The sequence below is a fragment of the Trachypithecus francoisi genome, unplaced genomic scaffold (genome assembly GCF_009764315.1).
Source record: "Trachypithecus francoisi isolate TF-2019V2 unplaced genomic scaffold, Tfra_2.0 Lachesis_group4, whole genome shotgun sequence".
In the NCBI taxonomy this organism is placed as follows: Eukaryota; Metazoa; Chordata; class Mammalia; order Primates; family Cercopithecidae; genus Trachypithecus; species Trachypithecus francoisi.
In genome coordinates, this window is record NW_022681469.1 from 103,540,505 (window position 1) to 103,557,721 (window position 17,217).

Consider the following 17,217-nt stretch of genomic DNA (forward strand, 5'->3'; position numbering starts at 1 on the left):
CAAGCAGCTCCCTGCCAAGGGAGAGACAGAGCCTCCTGAAAAATTACAACATAACCCAGTAAGTGCTGAAAAAGGGACTAGTGCAAGGGTTTTCAGAGCAGAGAGGGAGGCAATTAATTCTGCCATAAATGCTCAGGGAAACTTCCCATAAGAGGTGATATTCGGGCAGGTACTGAAATACCCACTGGATTTCCCAGGTAACAGGGGTCTCATTACCTCTTCTCTGGACTACGCCAAGAGCCCCTCACCAGTATCCCAATATCTAAGCTTGTACCCCTAAAGTCTATTCTACACCTAAGTCCAGATATATTCCCCAAATGCACAGCCCTAGATATCTCACTAGCACAGAATCTCTGCCCAATGACTTGCTGTATAGCTCTTTAGCACAGCACTCAAAATCATCTTGCCCAGCCCAGCCTTCACTTCAGCCTCATTTCACACTGACCCCCATACCCTCCCCGACAGGGCCGTTACCTCTAGCCAATCTTTCTCACACATACACCAGGCTTTGGCCTATACGGCTCCTTCCACATCTCTATTTGGCAAGACCTTGCCCATTCTTCAGAGTCCAGACTAAATACCTACACAGTATGGAAGCTTCCAGAACTGATATGGTTTGGCTGTGTCCCCACCCAAATCTCATCTTGAACTGTAGTTCCCATCATCCCCACGTGTCGTGGGAGGGTAATTGAATCATGGAAGTGGTTACCCTCATGCTATTCTCGTAATAGTGAGTTCTCATGAGATCTGATGGTTTATAAGGGGATTTTCTCCCTTTTGCTGGGGACTTCTCCTTCCTGCCGCCATGTGGAGGACATGTTTGCTTCCCCTTCTGCCACGATTGTAAGTTTCCTGAGGCCTCCCCAGCCATGCTGAACTGTGAGTCAATTAAACCTCTTTCCTTTATAAATTACTCAGCTTCAAGTATGTCTTTATTAGCAGCATGAGAACAGACTAATACAGAAACCCATCACAGAACTTGGCTTATTAAAGCAGTTAAGCACTGCTGGGCATCTGCTTCATGTGTTGCTATGGGAAGATACCTCTCTTCCTTTGTCCTACCTACCCCACCCTCCAAAAAGGCAAGGCCACCTTTTATTCACCTTGGTCTGCCTTCTACAGAGCCTTGCATATGCCCTGGCAGGTAATTGCTGACAAGAGTTTACTGAATTGAACCAAAGTAAAATGAACTGGGGTGGAGAAGGAGTGCTGTTCCTCTAACCAAATATGATTTTTGTTTCTGAATTGCTCAACTCCCAACACCCTGGCCCCCACAAGACTTCTCCTTCCTTTCTTCTCTTTCATGAACTCCCTCCATGACTGGGTTCCATGGTCTCCTATCCTTCACCTTCTTCTCCTTTCCTAAATCATTAGCTGAGCCATTAGCAAAGAGGAGTCGGCCTCCCTCCAGAAAACATATACACACACACTTCAAACAGCTGCTTCTGAGAACTGCTAACAGCCTTCCTTCCAGTAGAAGCTCTCTGGGTTCTGAAGACCAGGAACTGCTTTGCTTGTGTCCAAACACAAGCAGCTTTCACTGCAAAATCTTAAAGTGCAGTGGTACATAAAAAGGGTTTGGATGCCAGCACCTCCTGACTCCATGCTGTACTCTGCACAGCCTTGCACAGAAGTCTACCCCATCTGGGGAGTTCTGAGGATCTGCTGCTTCTGGGATGAGTTATGCAGAGTAAACAAACCCCCACCTCCGCCTCCACAGCTCAGAGGCCTGCACCTTTCTTTCAACTTCGTCAAAGCAAACTGTCAGACTACACGTCTCACACAAGGGAGTTCTAAATAGGGGCACTGCTTTCTTCCTTCAGTTTAAAAGGGAGAGTTCAAAAGGGAGAAGAAGAGCATCTGAACAGCTCTTGTCTGCCCAAAATGTTACAATAGGTAAATTGTTGGCTCCAGAAGAGGAGCAAATGTTGGCAGCACTCAAGCCTCATCCTCTCACGGTCAATCGTTGGTCTCAACATCCTCAATCTCTAGCTGCTTCTGCAAAACCCTGCAAACACATCAGTCTTTGGAGAGTAGGAAATTACAGAAAGAGAAAGAAAAAAGTTTGCTTCAAAACTAAAGAGTGGAAGGAAACATGCTCTATCTTGATCTCAGAGAGCAGTTACACAGATGTACACAGAAGTGAAGATGCACACCAGAGCACTTAAGGTTGTACACTTAATGCCTTCACTGTTTGTGTCTTATGCCTCCATAATACACTGAAAAACTTTTTAAAAGGATGGGCCTTCCCAGACAGAGCTATACTGATACTCTGAATGAGAACTGTTTTCTGGAGACCTTAGTTAACTTACTAAGGCCATTACTGAATGGCCCTAAAAAAAATACCAAAGAGCTTCTCTGGCCCCACAGTGTAGATCCAGGATTGACTGGTCTCTTAAAAGGATGTCCCCAGGAGAGAAGGGCAAGAAGTAGAAGACATCAATCAGAGAGAGAGTAGTCTGCTCTGCTCACTTGACTGGACCCACTTGCTGAGGTCAGGTGGAAGGAAAGGGGCCCCCCACCACCCATCTCTCAGACAGAGCCAATGAGGACCCCTTGGGCCCTGATGGGCACAGCACAGAGGCACCCGCTGCACCTACCGAGCCGCAGGGCACCCAGCTCATCATCCACCTTGTCAGACGTCAGCAACTGATTTTTCCTAGAAAACAGAAAATATCAATGTACCAGAGGGGACAGACAGAGAAATGCAAACGGCAGAGAAGACTGTTAAAAGCAATGGACAGGCATTCAGGAGACAGGTCTCTCTAGTCTTGGCCTTGCCTCTGTGTGCCTTGAATTCACTCCCCCTCTCTCTTTTTTTTTTTTTTTTTTTTTTTTTGAGACGGAGTCTCGCTCTGTCGCCCAGGCTGGAGTGCAGTGGCCGGATCTCAGCTCACTGCAAGCTCCGCTTCCCGGGTTTACGCCATTCTCTCGCCTCAGCCTCCCGAGTAGCTGGGACTACAGGCGCCCGCCATCTCGCCCGGCTAATTTTTTGTATTTTTTTTTAGTAGAGACGGGGTTTCACCGTGTTAGCCAGGATGGTCTCGATCTCCTGACCTCGTGATCCGCCCGTCTCGGCCTCCCAAAGTGCTGGGATTACAGGCTTGAGCCACCGCGCCCGGCCACACTCCCCCTCTCTCAGCCATAGGTTCCACATGGGATGGGACCAAATAGCCTCCATGATGCTTGTCGATTCTGTGTTCTCACAAAGAGACTCATACACCAGCCAATACAGGATGGTCAGCTCTGTAGGCTGGCATTTGCCAAGCACTGCAGGTACGCTATCTCGCCAATTTCACTGCAATACTTTTGGGAAACACACACACGCACAAACAAACCAAGTTCTTGTCATCATTGCCCAGAATCCGTTCATCTCATCTCCATGATTTTTGTTTGTTTGTTTCCTCTCTCCTAGCTTTCTGGTAAAGCCATCAGCAGTTATTTATAAGAAACCTCTGAAATGTACCAAGGTGTTTAAAGGAACCCTCCCGTATCTTCCTGTTACTTAAAACATTGCCCTGTGATTCTGATTTGTAAATTCAGGTATGTACACACAGAGCTTTCTTAAAAGGGTCCACCTTTTAAGGGTGGAACCTTTAAGGGAGCATTTTCTAAAGTTCCCTTTAGATTTTTCTGTTCTCTAGCATGCATCGATCTGAAATAAAGTAAAATCATTTCTAAACAGAAAGTATTAAAAATAACAGTATTACATCACTCTCTGAAAACCCATTTACTATATTAAAAAATGACAGCTCTTTTGAGCGTGGCATTGAAATATATTTTCCTCCAACATCCTTGCAGGGTAAGATATGATTGAAGTAACAATCGTAATCTTGCCCTGGTGTACTCTATTGAATTGGTTTCCTCCTGAAGATGTATGAAGGGGCGTGAATGGAAGACCTCAGAGGACACACAGTACCAAATCCCTGAGTACACACTTCTTCAGACTCTGGGTTTCTTTCACTGGTGCTAGAACACAGAACTCCCTCACCCTTCCTCCCAGGCAGTCCTCATCCTCCACGTGCCCTCCTTGACTCAGTCAAGTCATTTGCCTTAATTCAAAACCACAAAACCCCTCTGCCCAACACCACCAGGATTCTATAGGCATTCTTGTGGGGACTGGTGGAAGAATGAGCTAGAAAGAGGAGTTAAGGCACAGAGGGGTGGTTAGAGGGGTGTGGAAGGGGCAATCACACTGAGGTTGTGTCAGAGCACCCCCATCCATGAAGAACTGCACTTTCATCAGGAGCCTCTTCCAGTCACACTCTTCCCACCTCCGCCTGCTCTGCAACAAAGGGCTGAGGACCTGAGTTCTACCCTGCCTATCCCATCTGTCACTGCTTCATCTGGAGATGAAGGCAAGGCATCCTCCCCTTGCTGTGCTTCAGTGTCCCTTTCTGAAAATCAAGGACCAAGGCATTGGTACTAAGCCTCTAAAATCCCCCTTGAATGATTTCAAGCAGGGAACAGCAGCAGCAAAGACATCTCTCCAACATCCTGCATTCAATAACATCTCTCTTGAACCCCCACCTCTGCTCTCTGCCTCTTCATCTCTCACCTAGATTATTTTAATAGGCTCCTAACTGGTTTCCTGACCCTTAGTGTCACCCATCCTTGGCCCCCAACATTTTCACATGGCTGCCAAAGTCATCTTCCTAGAAAGCAAATCTGACCACAACACTGAAGCCTGGCTGAAATTCTTCAGAGTCCCCATCATCACCATCAATAATAACAATAATCACATGTATTAAAATAACAGCAAGAATACCAATACATTCCTACAGGCTCCTTTGACTGTTCCACACACTGTGCTAAATGCTTTGCAAGCCTCAAAAGTCATCTACTTCTCAGAAAAGCTTTATGAAGCACTTATTTCACTCAGTCTCAAAGACATTTAGTAATTTTCCTAGGGTTACACAGCAAGTAAGTGGCAGCACAGGCATTTAAACCCAGGCGGTAACTCCAAAGACAATGGCAATAACTACATTTACTGCTTCCTTATAAAAATAAAATCCAGGCCCATTAGGGTATCCTGCAAGGCTCTCCATGACCCGGCCACCTACTGCCCAGCCTCATCTCACTCTGGGCCATCACATTCCACCCACATTTCCTCCATGCTGAACGTCTCAGTTCATGCCTCTATATCTTTTCATAAGCTGCTCATTCCATCTAGAATACTCTGGCAAGCAAACTCACACTAATCCTCTAAAGCTCAAGTGGAACATCAGCTTCTTCTCAACTCCAAAGAACACATTCATTCATTTATTCACTCACTCACCCAGCACATGTGAGGCTATCTGGCAGACCTATCTATCTCACTGCCCAGAAGAAACACATTACACAGATATGAAAATGAACAGACATTAAATGCAATGTCACGTGGTGTGGTAGGCTGAATAACAGCTCTCAATTATATCCACATCCTAATCCCTGGAACTTCCTTGCGAATGTTACTTTACATGGCAAAAGGGATTCTGCAAATGAGAATAAGTGAAAGATCTTTAGATGAGGAAATTATCCTGTATTACCCAAATGGGACCAATGTAATTATAAGGATCCTTATCATAAAGAGGTAAAGAGAGATTTGACACAGAAGAAGAGAAGGTGATGTGAACATAGAAACAGAGATTGGAGTGATCTGCTTTGCAGACAGGAAGGAGCTACAAGCCAAGGAATCCAGGTGGGTACTAGAAGGTGAAAAGGGCAAGGAAACAAATTCTCCCTGGATCCTCAAGAAACAACCAGCCCTGCCAACACCTTGACTTTAGCCCAGTGGAACTTCAGCCCTCCAGAACTATGAGATAATAAATTCATGTTGTTTGAGGCCACTTAGTTTGTGGTAATTTGTTATGGCAGCAATGGTAAACTAACACACATGGTAAGAGTTACAAGCAAGGAAGAAGAAAGGACTGCAGGATTATCTTGGTCTCCTCCGGATCTCGGGTGTCCAGCCTATAGCCAGTGCTCCATAAATGGGTGCTCAGTGCCAGATGATTCTCACAGAAGCCAGGTGGCTTACACAAGGTCACACGACATAGAAGTGCCAGAGTCAGGATTCAAACCCAGGCCGCTGGTTTCAAATGCTCTACTCTGCTCTTGCCTCGATTTTCCACATCCTTCCTCTGCTCAGAAACTTCCATGGCTTCCTGCAGACTATAGGACAAGGGCCAAATCTCCCAAGTGGTTCCCTTGGCTCCTGAAGGTAGGCAGGTGGCCATGAGCCCGCTGAGATGGTGGGAATCATGTACCCACTGGGTAGGGTACAGCTTGGCCTCTCTCTCTGGTCACAGGACTTCCACCCAGAGGGCCATCCATCAGCTATAAGAGCCCAGCTCAGATGCTTTGTGCCGGGTTCCCATAGATCTCATCACCAGAGACTTCAATTATGCTTCCATGTAGAGAATGTGCTTATTGTTCCTTTCATGTGTCTCTTTCTGGCATAAGCTTTACAAAGTTTAAAAGGTCAGTTTAAAAACATGTTCTTCCCTTTGAGTGAAACTATTCTGAACAACAACGACAAAAAGATCAATCAAGGGATTCAAAACACTTTTTCAAAGTGTGATTGTTCAGATAACCCAGAGACATGTGTCAAAGTATGCAACTAATAAATCCATGGGGGCCAACTGGCAAAACTCCGCTCACCCCTCTGCTGAGGCCTCCACCTCCCACCACAGCTCTTCTCATGCCCCGCCCCAGCCCCAGGGAGAGGCACGAGCCAGGTCACTGCTGGTGTTCTGGGCTCCAAGGGACCAGGACTCAATCTCTGAATACCTGAATCCTTGGCTTAGTGAAGAGTCACTCTCACATAATAACAGAGAAGAAGCCAGGTGTGGTGGCTCATGCCTATAGTCCCAGCATTCTGGGAGGCGGAGACGGAGGCAGAAGCGGGAGGATCACTTGAGGCCAGCCTGGGCAACATATCAAGACCCTCTCTCTACAAAAAATAAAAAAATTAGTTGAGCGTGGTGTCACGCACCTGTAGTCCCAGCTACTCGGGAGGCTGAGGTGGGAGGATTGCCGGAACCCAGGAGTTTAAGGTTGTAATAAGCTATGATCATGCAAGCCGCTACCCCTAAAAAATAAAAATAAACAACAAAAAAAAATAAAAACTGAGAAGAGGAGATGCTTACTCCTCTGTTTGTTACTAGATTCTTGGCTAAATTAGTTATGGGTTCTAAAAGAAAGGCATCTCATGAAAATAAAGATACTGATCACTTACTGCTATGGTTTGAATATCGGACCCCTCTAAAACTCATGTTGAAATTAAATCCCCAATGTGGCAGTATTGAGAGGGTGGGGCATTCAGGAGATGATTGGGTCATGAGGGCTTTGCTCTCATGAATGGATTAATGGGTTCATAAATTAACAAGTTGTTATGGGAGTGGGATTGGTGGCTTTCTAAGAAGAGGAAGACAGACCTGAATTGGCACACTCAACCTCCCCATCGTGTGATTCCTTGAGCTACCTCAGCACTCTGCGGAGGGCCCCCACCAGCAAGAAGGCCCTCACTAGATGTGACCTCCCATCCTCGGACTTTCCAACCTCCAGAATTGTAGTACACAAATTTTGTTTCCTTATAAACTACTCAGTTTCAGGTACTCTGTTATATGCTACAGAAAATAGACTAAGACATTTGCTATATATTTGACGAAATATCAGAACCCAGTGTCAATGGTCAAATTGACCCCATTCATATGACACAAGAATCTAGAATACAAGAAATTAACATAAATTTTTCCGAAGTCAGTGATACCCCAGCACACCTAACCAAAGTAATGTAAAATAATCTGACAGAGCACTTCTACAAACCAGTTCACACAAGATTCCCTGGAAGAGAGAGGTTTTTTTGTTTTTTTATTTGTTTTATAAGTCCTACTAAAATATGCTGAAAATAATAAACTCTCAAGCACATGAGAAACGATGTACCATGGGTGAAAGCCAACAGACACAGCAAATAGGACTCCCAAAGACTCAAGATGGAGCGACAATCTCAGAGAGGCTGTACATTAGAAAGATTAGAGAAACTTCTTAAAAACAGGAATGGAAATCATAAGAAAAGAGATAGACGGCCGGGCGCGGTGGCTCAAGCCTGTAATCCCAGCACTTTGGGAGGCCGAGACGGGCGGATCACGAGGTCAGGAGATCGAGACCATCCTGGCTAATACGGTGAAACCCTGTCTCTACTTAAAAAAATACAAAAAACTAGCCGGGCGACGAGGCGGGCGCCTGTAGTCCCAGCTACTCGGGAGGCTGAGGCAGGAGAATGGCGTAAACCCGGGAGGCGGAGCTTGCAGTGAGCTGACATCCGGCCACTGCACTCCAGCCTGGGTGGCAGAGCAAGACTCCGTCTCAAAAAAAAAAAAAAAAAAAAAAAAAGAAAAGAGCTAGACATTATACATAAAAAAAGAATGGGCAGCTCTGAAGAGTAAATGTAGTCACTGAAATAATGGGCATATAACAATGGTGATAGATAATACATTAAATATTGAAAAAAACGTTCATGAATCTGCTACTGAAAGAGGAAGGAATAAAGGACAAAAAGGAAGAAGCTGCGGGTAGTGCAAGGAAAAGAGAGAGAAGATGGGCAAGCTCTTCTCTACAGAATACCGTCAATGAATGTAGAAGGAATTATAAAATTAGAAAATCATCATTTTATACACTCCAATTTAATCATTTATATGGGAAAGGGTCATCAGTAGATGCCAATACAACTGGATGGAAGGTTTTTGAGAAACAGGGTATTCATATGGTCTGAAAGTTTCAGATTACTTATTAATTGCCAAAGGGAAAGTTATCTTTATAATGATAGAGAGAGTGACATACACCACCTTAACAGAGTGATCCAAATTAGCATCATCAAAATAAAACAAGCTGGCATTAATGTGGTCCTGATGTGATGTAACAGGAAATACACAACATCACTTCTGTATTGTCCTTCCCCCCCAAAAAATGCTTAATATAAACCTAATAATGAAACAAGACAACAAATCTAGAATATGGGTGTTCTTAGGAAAACAAGCCCATTCTCTTCATGAAAAACTAAAACTGAGGTTAAAATAGACTAGAGGCTCAGTGCAGTGGCTAACACCTATAATCCCAACACTTCAGGGGGCCAAGAAGTTGGACAACAGTCTGGGCAACATAGTGATACCCCATCTCTGCAAAAAATAAATAAATAAAAAATAAAAAATTAGCCAAGTGTGATGGTGCACGCCTGTAATCCTAGCTGCTGGGGAGGCTTGAGGTAGGAGGATCACTTGAGCCTGGGAAGCCAAGACTGCAGTGAGCTGTGATCGATCATGCCACTGCACTCCAGCCTAGGCAAGAGTGAAACCTTGTCTGAAATAAATAAATAAATATTAGACAGGCATGTCAACCAAGACAATGGGCAAACCTTGAATGGATCCTGGATTGAAAAAAAAATAAAGCCTAAAAGAATATCTCGGGGCCGGGCGCGGTGGCTCAAGCCTGTAATCCCAGCACTTTGGGAGGCCGAGACGGGCGGATCACGAGGTCAGGAGATCGAGACCATCCTGGCTAACACGGTGAAACCCCGTCTCTACTAAAATATACAAAAAATTAGCCGGGCGAGATGGCGGGCGCCTGTAGTCCCAGCTCCTCGGGAGGCTGAGGCGAGAGAATGGCGTAAACCCGGGAGGCGGAGCTTGCAGTGAGCTGAGATCCGGCCACTGCACTCCAGCCTGGGCGACAGAGCGAGACTCCGTCTCAAAAAAAAAAAAAAAAGAATATCTCGGGAACACTTGAGAAAGATGTGATTATGGGCTACATGTCAGTTAATGTTATTGAATCAATATGAAATTTATTGGGCCAGGTACACTGGTTCATACCTGTAATCCCAACACTTTAGGAGGCTGAGGCAGGAGGATTACTTGAGCCCAGGAGTTTGAGACCAGCCTGGGCAACATGGCAAAACCCTGCCTCTACTAAAAATACAAAAATTAGCCAGGCTTGGTGGTATGAGCCTGTAGTTCCATCTATAGGACTATGGGAGGATCCCTTGAATCTGGGAGATGGAGGTGACAGTGAGCCAAGATCACACCGCTGCACTCCAGTCTGGGTGTGAGAGCAAGATTCTGTCAAGAAAGAAAGAAAGAAGGAAGGAAAGAAGGAAGGAAGGAAGGAAGGAAGGGAGGGAGGGAGGGAGGGAGGGGAAGGGGAGAAAAGAAAAGAAAGAAAGAAAGAAGTGTTGTGGGTACTGTGATTGTGGAGGAAAATGTTCTTGCCCTTAGGAGATGCATGCCGAAATATTTACAAGTGAAATGCCAGGATATCTGTATTTTCCTTTAGAATGAATCATCAGAAAAATACGTGTATATATAAATACATGTAATATATATTGGGGAGGAGATGAGAGAAAGAAAGAGAAAGAACAAATGTGACAAAATTGTATCAATTGCTGAATTTAGGTGAAAAGCCTACAGATATTCATTGTACTCTTCTTTCAAGTTTTTTGCAGTTTTGAACATCTTTAAAGTTTGGAAAAAATCTTTTGGTAAACATAAACAGTAGATTAGACAAGTGAAGACATCATTAAGTACTAAGAGCTATCAGATGACATTACTCAGAATATCACCAATCAGGAAAGAGATAAAATGCATGAAAGAGCAGAGACATGGAGGAAAAACTTCTAAAGTCCAACCTACATATAAAAGAAGCTCCAGAAGGGAAGAATAATGAGAATCTAGGAAGGGAATACCTGAAAAGGTAATTGCTAAGAACTTTCCAGACATGTATCCTCACAGAAACATGACATTCAAACGGACATGTAAAAATAAATGCACACCTAGACATGTCATTTTAAAACTACTGGAATACCAAAGACAATGAGAAAAATCTTAGAGAAAAGGCGTATTACCTATAAACAGTTACAGCAGACCTCTCCATAGCAATGACAAGGGCATAAGACAATAAAATAACATCTTCAAAGCTGAAAGAAAATAACTGTCAACTTTGAAATTCCCAACTAAAACATCATTAAAAGTAAGAACAAAATGAAGACATTTTCAGACAAGGATTAAAACAGTTAACTATCACAAACCTCCACTGAATGAACAATTAAGGACTCATATCAGGAATAAAAGAAATCAGTAAGCATTTAGATAAACCTAAATGAGAACTGGCAATAGAAACAATTAAAATAATAACAATAGCAACTAATTTAAGAGTAGTTAAAAACAACATGAAACTAAAACACCTGACATAATAAACAGGAGCATAGGAATGGGAAACGATCATCAGAGTTAAAGCTTCCCAAAATGTCACATTTTTTTGAGGGGGTAGAAGGATTGATTAAAGTCAATTAAGATTAAAAATTTAGGCCGGGCGCGGTGGCTCAAGCCTGTAATCCCAGCACTTTGGGAGGCCGAGACGGGCGGATCACGAGGTCAGGAGATCGAGACCATCCTGGCTAACATGGTGAAACCCCGTCTCTACTAAAAAAATACAAAAAAAAAAACTAGCCGGGCGACATGGCGGGCGCCTGTAGTCCCAGCTGCTTGGGAGGCTGAGGCAGGAGAATGGCGTAAACCCAGGAGGCGGAGCTTGCAGTGAGCTGAGACCGGCCACTGCACTCCAGCCTGGGCGGCAGAGCAAGACTCCGTCTCAAAAAAAAAAAAAAAAAAAAAAAAAAAAAAAATTTAGAAGTAACCACCAGAACAATAAAAACATAATGTATAATTTCTAAATGTGAAAAGAGTAGAACAAAATACATTTCAATAATTCACAAGTAAGTGCCACTGTGGAAAACAGTCTGGGAGTTCCCCAAAAAGTTAAAAATAAAATTATTCTGCAATTCCATTTTTCAGTATACACCCCCAAAGAACTGAAAACAGGGACTCAAACAAATACATGGGCATAAATGTTCATGGCAGCACTATTTACAATAACCAAAAGGTGGAGACAACCCAAATGTCAATTAACAAATGAGTAAATAAATAAAATGTTATATATCCATACAATGGAGTATTATTCTGCCATCAAAAGGAATGAGGTATGGATACATGCTACAACATGGATGAACCTCAAAAACATTATGTTAAGTGAAAGAAGCCTGACACAAAAGCTTATATGATTCCACTTATGTGAAATATCACAGATTGGTAGTTGCCAGAGACTAGGGGTTAGGGGAAGAATGGAGAAAAACTGCTTAATGCATAAGGGATTTTACTCAGAAGAAATGAAAATGTTCTAGAACTAGACAGAGGTGGTGGTTATACAACACTGTGAATGTACTGAATGTCACTGAATTGTTCACTTTCAAATGGTTAATTTAAAAAATAATGCAAGAAAAGAGGAGAAATGATATAAAGAAAAAGTGTGGCAAAAGGGAAGTATGAAATATAACAGGACAAATAAATTCAAGTAAATCAGCAATTATACTAAAGGCAAAAAAATTAAACTTGCCAGTTAAAAGAGACAGAGATTGAATTTTACTTTAAAAAAGTATCTATATGCTGTTTTAAGACACATGATAAAAAAGCTTAACACTAAAGCATGGCAAAAATATACCACTTGTATACTAGCCATTGAAAAGATGATGTAGCTAAATGCTATCAGATAAAAACAGACTTTGGGATAAAAAGTATTATTAGTGATAAACTTACTTACTAGAGAGTAATAAAAGGAAAAATTCAACAGAAAAATGTAGCCATCATGAACCTCTATGCTCCTAACAACACAGCTTCAAAACATATTATCAAAAATTTGACAGAACTACAAGGAGAAACTGTTCAATCCATGAGCATAATAGAAAATTTTAACACATATCTCCCAGCAACTAACAGATCAAGCAGAAAAATAACATTAATAAGAATAAAGAATATTTGAACATTAAAATAACATGTTTGATCCAAAATATCCAACTGTTAAATAATATATTCTTGTCAAGCACAAATTTATAAATATTGACCATACAGCAGTCCACATATATGTCTCAAAAAATTCCAAACTGTGTTTCTGATTACTAAGAAATAAAACAAGAATTCAATAATAAAGAGATAGCTCCTCTACATCCCCCCAAAATAACCCATGCATTAGAAAATTTTAAAGAAATAATGGCAGAAAAGATTTCAAAATGGTTAACGTCAAAAACACAACTTATAAAGTCTTATGGGAAGCAGTTAAAGTAATATGGAGAGGGCAATGTATAGCATAAAGGCACCTATTACTGTGGAACAGTGGAAAGCAAAGAGCTAAGCACCCCCCTGCAAAAGAGAACAACAGAATAGACCAAAAGAGAGTAGAAAGGGCCGGGCGCGGTGGCTCAAGCCTGTAATCCCAGCACTTTGGGAGGCCGAGACGGGCGGATCACGAGGTCAGGAGATCGAGACCATCCTGGCTAATACGGTGAAACCCCGTCTCTACTAAAAAAATACAAAAAACTAGCCGGGCGACGAGGCGGGCGCCTGTAGTCCCAGCTACTCGGGAGGCTGAGACAGGAGAATGGCGTGAACCCGGGAGGCGGAGCTTGCAGTGAGCTGAGAGCCGGCCACTGCACTCCAGCCTGGGCAGCAGAGCAAGACTCCGTCTCAAAAAAAAAAAAAAAAAAAAAAAGAGAGTAGAAAGGAGGAAAAATCAACGCAAGATGAAAAAGTTAATGAAACAAGAAATAATAAATAGATTCAACAACCCTCAAAACTGACTCTTTTAAAAGATTAATAAAAAGGCAAACCTTTGGCAAGATTGATAAAGAGAAGAGAGTATAAATAAACAATACTAAGAGTGAAAAGGAAGGATAAAACTAAACATTATCAATGGCAGCTTTTCAGTAAGAAGAATATAGTACGAATAAGTTCAAACCAATACATCTGAAAACTGACAGGTGGGACCACTTTCTAGAAAAATCACAAAACTGACTAAAAAATGAACAGAAAATCCGAAACTACCTATAATAATTTTCTTAAATCATTAATTTAAAATTCATCCCCATTTCCAGCCCCAACATACACATGAAGAGTTTTACTGATGTGTTCCACCAAATATGAGAAAATCTCCCCAGTTTACATTCCCAAAGAGTGTGCACTTTGACCCTGAACCACCCATCCCAGCTGTGAATCTCACTGACACACTAAAAGTCTGTGCAGGAGAGCCAAGTGTCCAGCTTCTCTGGGCTTCAGATTCTTCATCTATTCTTTATTCGTCATCTAATGGGGCTAATAATAGTCTTCCCTCAAAAGATTGTTGTGAGAATTAAATGAGTTAATACATCAAGTACTAGGAATAGCACCCTACATACAGAAATGTCTACGTGTTAGTTGAGATAATGATGATTAATGAGGCTACCACAACCTTGATTCTAAAAAACGAATACCTGTAAACATAAAATACAAAAATATAAAATAAAATAGACAACTGTATTAGCCATGAGCTTGAGAGAAATTATGACCAAATAGAAATGCAAGACTATTTTAACAGTAGAAAATCTAATAATGTAATTCAAACCAAGAGATTTAAAAAATATAAAATAATCTAAATAGATGCAGAAAAAGCACTTGATAAAAATAAATATCCATATATGGTTCTTTAAAAATAATTCTTAGCATGCTTAAGGGAAGGGTTTTATTTGAACCCTAAAGAACATCCTACCTAACGCTGAGGCATTGGAAGCATCCCTGCTAGAGTCAGTAACAAGATGAGGATGTCCAGCATCCCACACATACCCAATATGCTGGTGATATACATACTGGAGGCCATGCAACAAGGCGAGTGAAACTGAAAACCCCAGGACCAGAGTCCAGGTTTCCTGACTACAAATTCAGCACTCCTACCACTCCCCCACGTGAAACAGAACATCATTGTGCAATGAACAAGACAGTTAGATTATAATTAAGGAGAGAGTTATTCAGACATGGGCAGACATAGAAGAACTGGATGGACACGCACATGATAGGTAAGACTGGCATCACCTGTCAACAGATGCATTGCCTCTAGTCTCAACCTCCCTTTTGCTGGAGTTGTCTTTGAGGGGCTATAAGAACCACAACACTTCGGGAACCTGGGCTTCTGCTCTTCAGACCCAGCCCCTCCCCACCTGCAAGCACTTCTTGGCCATGTATGTACACAGCAAACACTGGAGGTGCCCACCAGGGACAGCGGTGCTGCACTCCTTCCTGGCTTTTCCATCAGTGACTCTGCATAGCCCCTATCACTTCAACAGCTCTCGTGAATGACTGAACTGCTGGAGAAGCAGTAAGCTTTTGTGAGTCAGATCCCTGAGGGCAAGTTGATATAAAAAGACTTTTTTAAAAAAGTTTTTTTAAATGTAGAATGCAAAAAAAAAAAAAAAAGGACAAACCCAAGTTCTCCATGGAAGAAAAGTTTTTTCCTTTCACTTTCCTGTTCTCCTTTTTTCTTTGGTTTCCTGTAGCTCCTCAGCCAAGCTCCTTTAGGTATAGGCGGAGTACAGAATTGTGGTTAGAGCTGGATGGCACTTAGATGTCACCTGGCATGACCTTTGGTGTTACAGACAAGGAAAACAAGGTCCAAGGAGAGGATGGGAATTCTTCAGTGGCTTCACCTCCTGGGAGCTCAGCGGGACTCTGAGCCTCTGGAGGGGCTTCCTCCACCTCCCTTGGTCACTGGATATTCACAGGCGTTTTTCAAATTAAGCCATAAAGAACATGAGGTCTCACGAAGGGTTGGGTTATCGAGAAGTCATCGTGTGCACTAACCATCACAACGAATAGCAACTTTAACAGATCTTAAGTTTATACCCGGCAGTTGCCAGTTCTCAAATGGTTCACCTACAACATATAAAAGGAATATTTTTTTCTCTCTGTCTTTTCTTTCCTCTTAAGGATGTGGAAAACCTGACTAGAATTGCTGGTCTGACATTTCCTGTGAGAAAAGCTCTCTGCTTGGAATCCTGTGAAAACAATCTGCCTTAACAATTCAACTCAAATAAATTATCTTCCTGAAACCAGTGAAACCCTTAATTGGGAACTGAGCTGCATACCCAAGTCTCTCTCATCTGGGTCCATGATGACAAAGGTGGACAAAGATAGAGATCGCCCAGTGAGGACAGATTTGGGAGGCAGAGCGGGGCGGGGGGGCCCGGGTAGGAGGGAGGGAGAAATGGATGGCCCCGCATCCTCCTGGAAAAGCCATTGGGCCCAGGCTGTCTGGCTGGAGAGAACACGTGCGGTACTCCAGCCTCCTAAGCCATTGTTTTGTTGGGGTGATGGTTTCTCAGCTAAACTCTCTTTCCGTACGTGTCCCTCCCAACAGTCCTTGGCACACGTCCTTGACAAGAAGTATGCAGAGCCAGAGCAAGATCTGAAATCAGTTCCAACATTTCTCCTTCCTGTATCTCTGTTCCTTGAGTCAGGCTGGATTCTGGAACATTCCAGGAATGGAGAAGAAATTTATCACAGTCTCAGACTCAGAAGTTTTCTTCAAGGGCATACAGTTTGCAAAACAAAAGTGTAAAGAAATGTGACCTTCCCTCATATTATTTCCCTAATCTTCCAATTTCTCATACAAGACCCTGGCACGCAATTGGTATTCAATGATTGCTCCCTCTGGAAGCTGAGGAGTACTCAGAGATCACCTAGATATAGCTCATCCAGCTGGAAGGGCTGAAAAGGCTAATCTAGACCATCTAATCTAATCCTGCAGCCCTGCTGGAGGTGGAGTCAAGGACAGAGCTTTCCCAGGGCCCCTGGTTAGTAGGCAGAAATAGAGTTTTAGGCTCCTGACTCTCATCTTGGTTTATTTTAATCTATCCCATGCTGGATATTTGAGGCACCGCCTTCATTTTCTTAAGACCCAAAATGCATTAGGACAGATTGCTCTTCCCTTGGGGAGACACATACCAGCAGGACTTTGTGGCCCTCCCAGTTCATACCTCCCTGCTCTTCTCTCAGGCTGAAGTTTCCTGGGCACAGCTGAAGTCAGCTCCAAAAGGTGACTGGTGCAAGAGGCAGGAGTTGCTCAACAGGCAGTGAAACGGTGGGTAGACATGACGTTACCCCAGGGAGAGAAAAATACCTTCTTGAAGGAAAAGTGATCTCTATGAAGCATGTCTCTGGAACACACTCAAATTCACTGAATAACCAGTCTGGCCTGAGGTATGCAGTTCACCAAGCAAAATGTTGCTAGACTATGATCTCCCTTCATCTTGGTCTCACCTCCACCCCTCTGCACACTAGCCCGTGGCTGCTGGACTTGACCAAGCCCACCCATCACGAGATGCTGGAT

The 17,217-nt window shown here is 43.0% G+C and overlaps 1 protein-coding gene across 6 annotated transcripts in view; it reads right to left on the reverse strand.

The window, feature by feature from the left end:
- The window catches only part of MINDY4 (MINDY lysine 48 deubiquitinase 4), a 125,829-nt gene that overhangs the window by 61,271 nt on the left and 47,341 nt on the right, over positions 1–17,217 (reverse strand). For all 6 annotated transcript variants that reach the window (XM_033194616.1, XM_033194613.1, XM_033194614.1 and 3 more), the window contains exon 6: positions 2,601–2,659. In XM_033194616.1, coding sequence (XP_033050507.1) covers positions 2,601–2,659 — 59 coding nt within the window. The remainder of the gene's footprint in view (positions 1–2,600; positions 2,660–17,217) is intronic.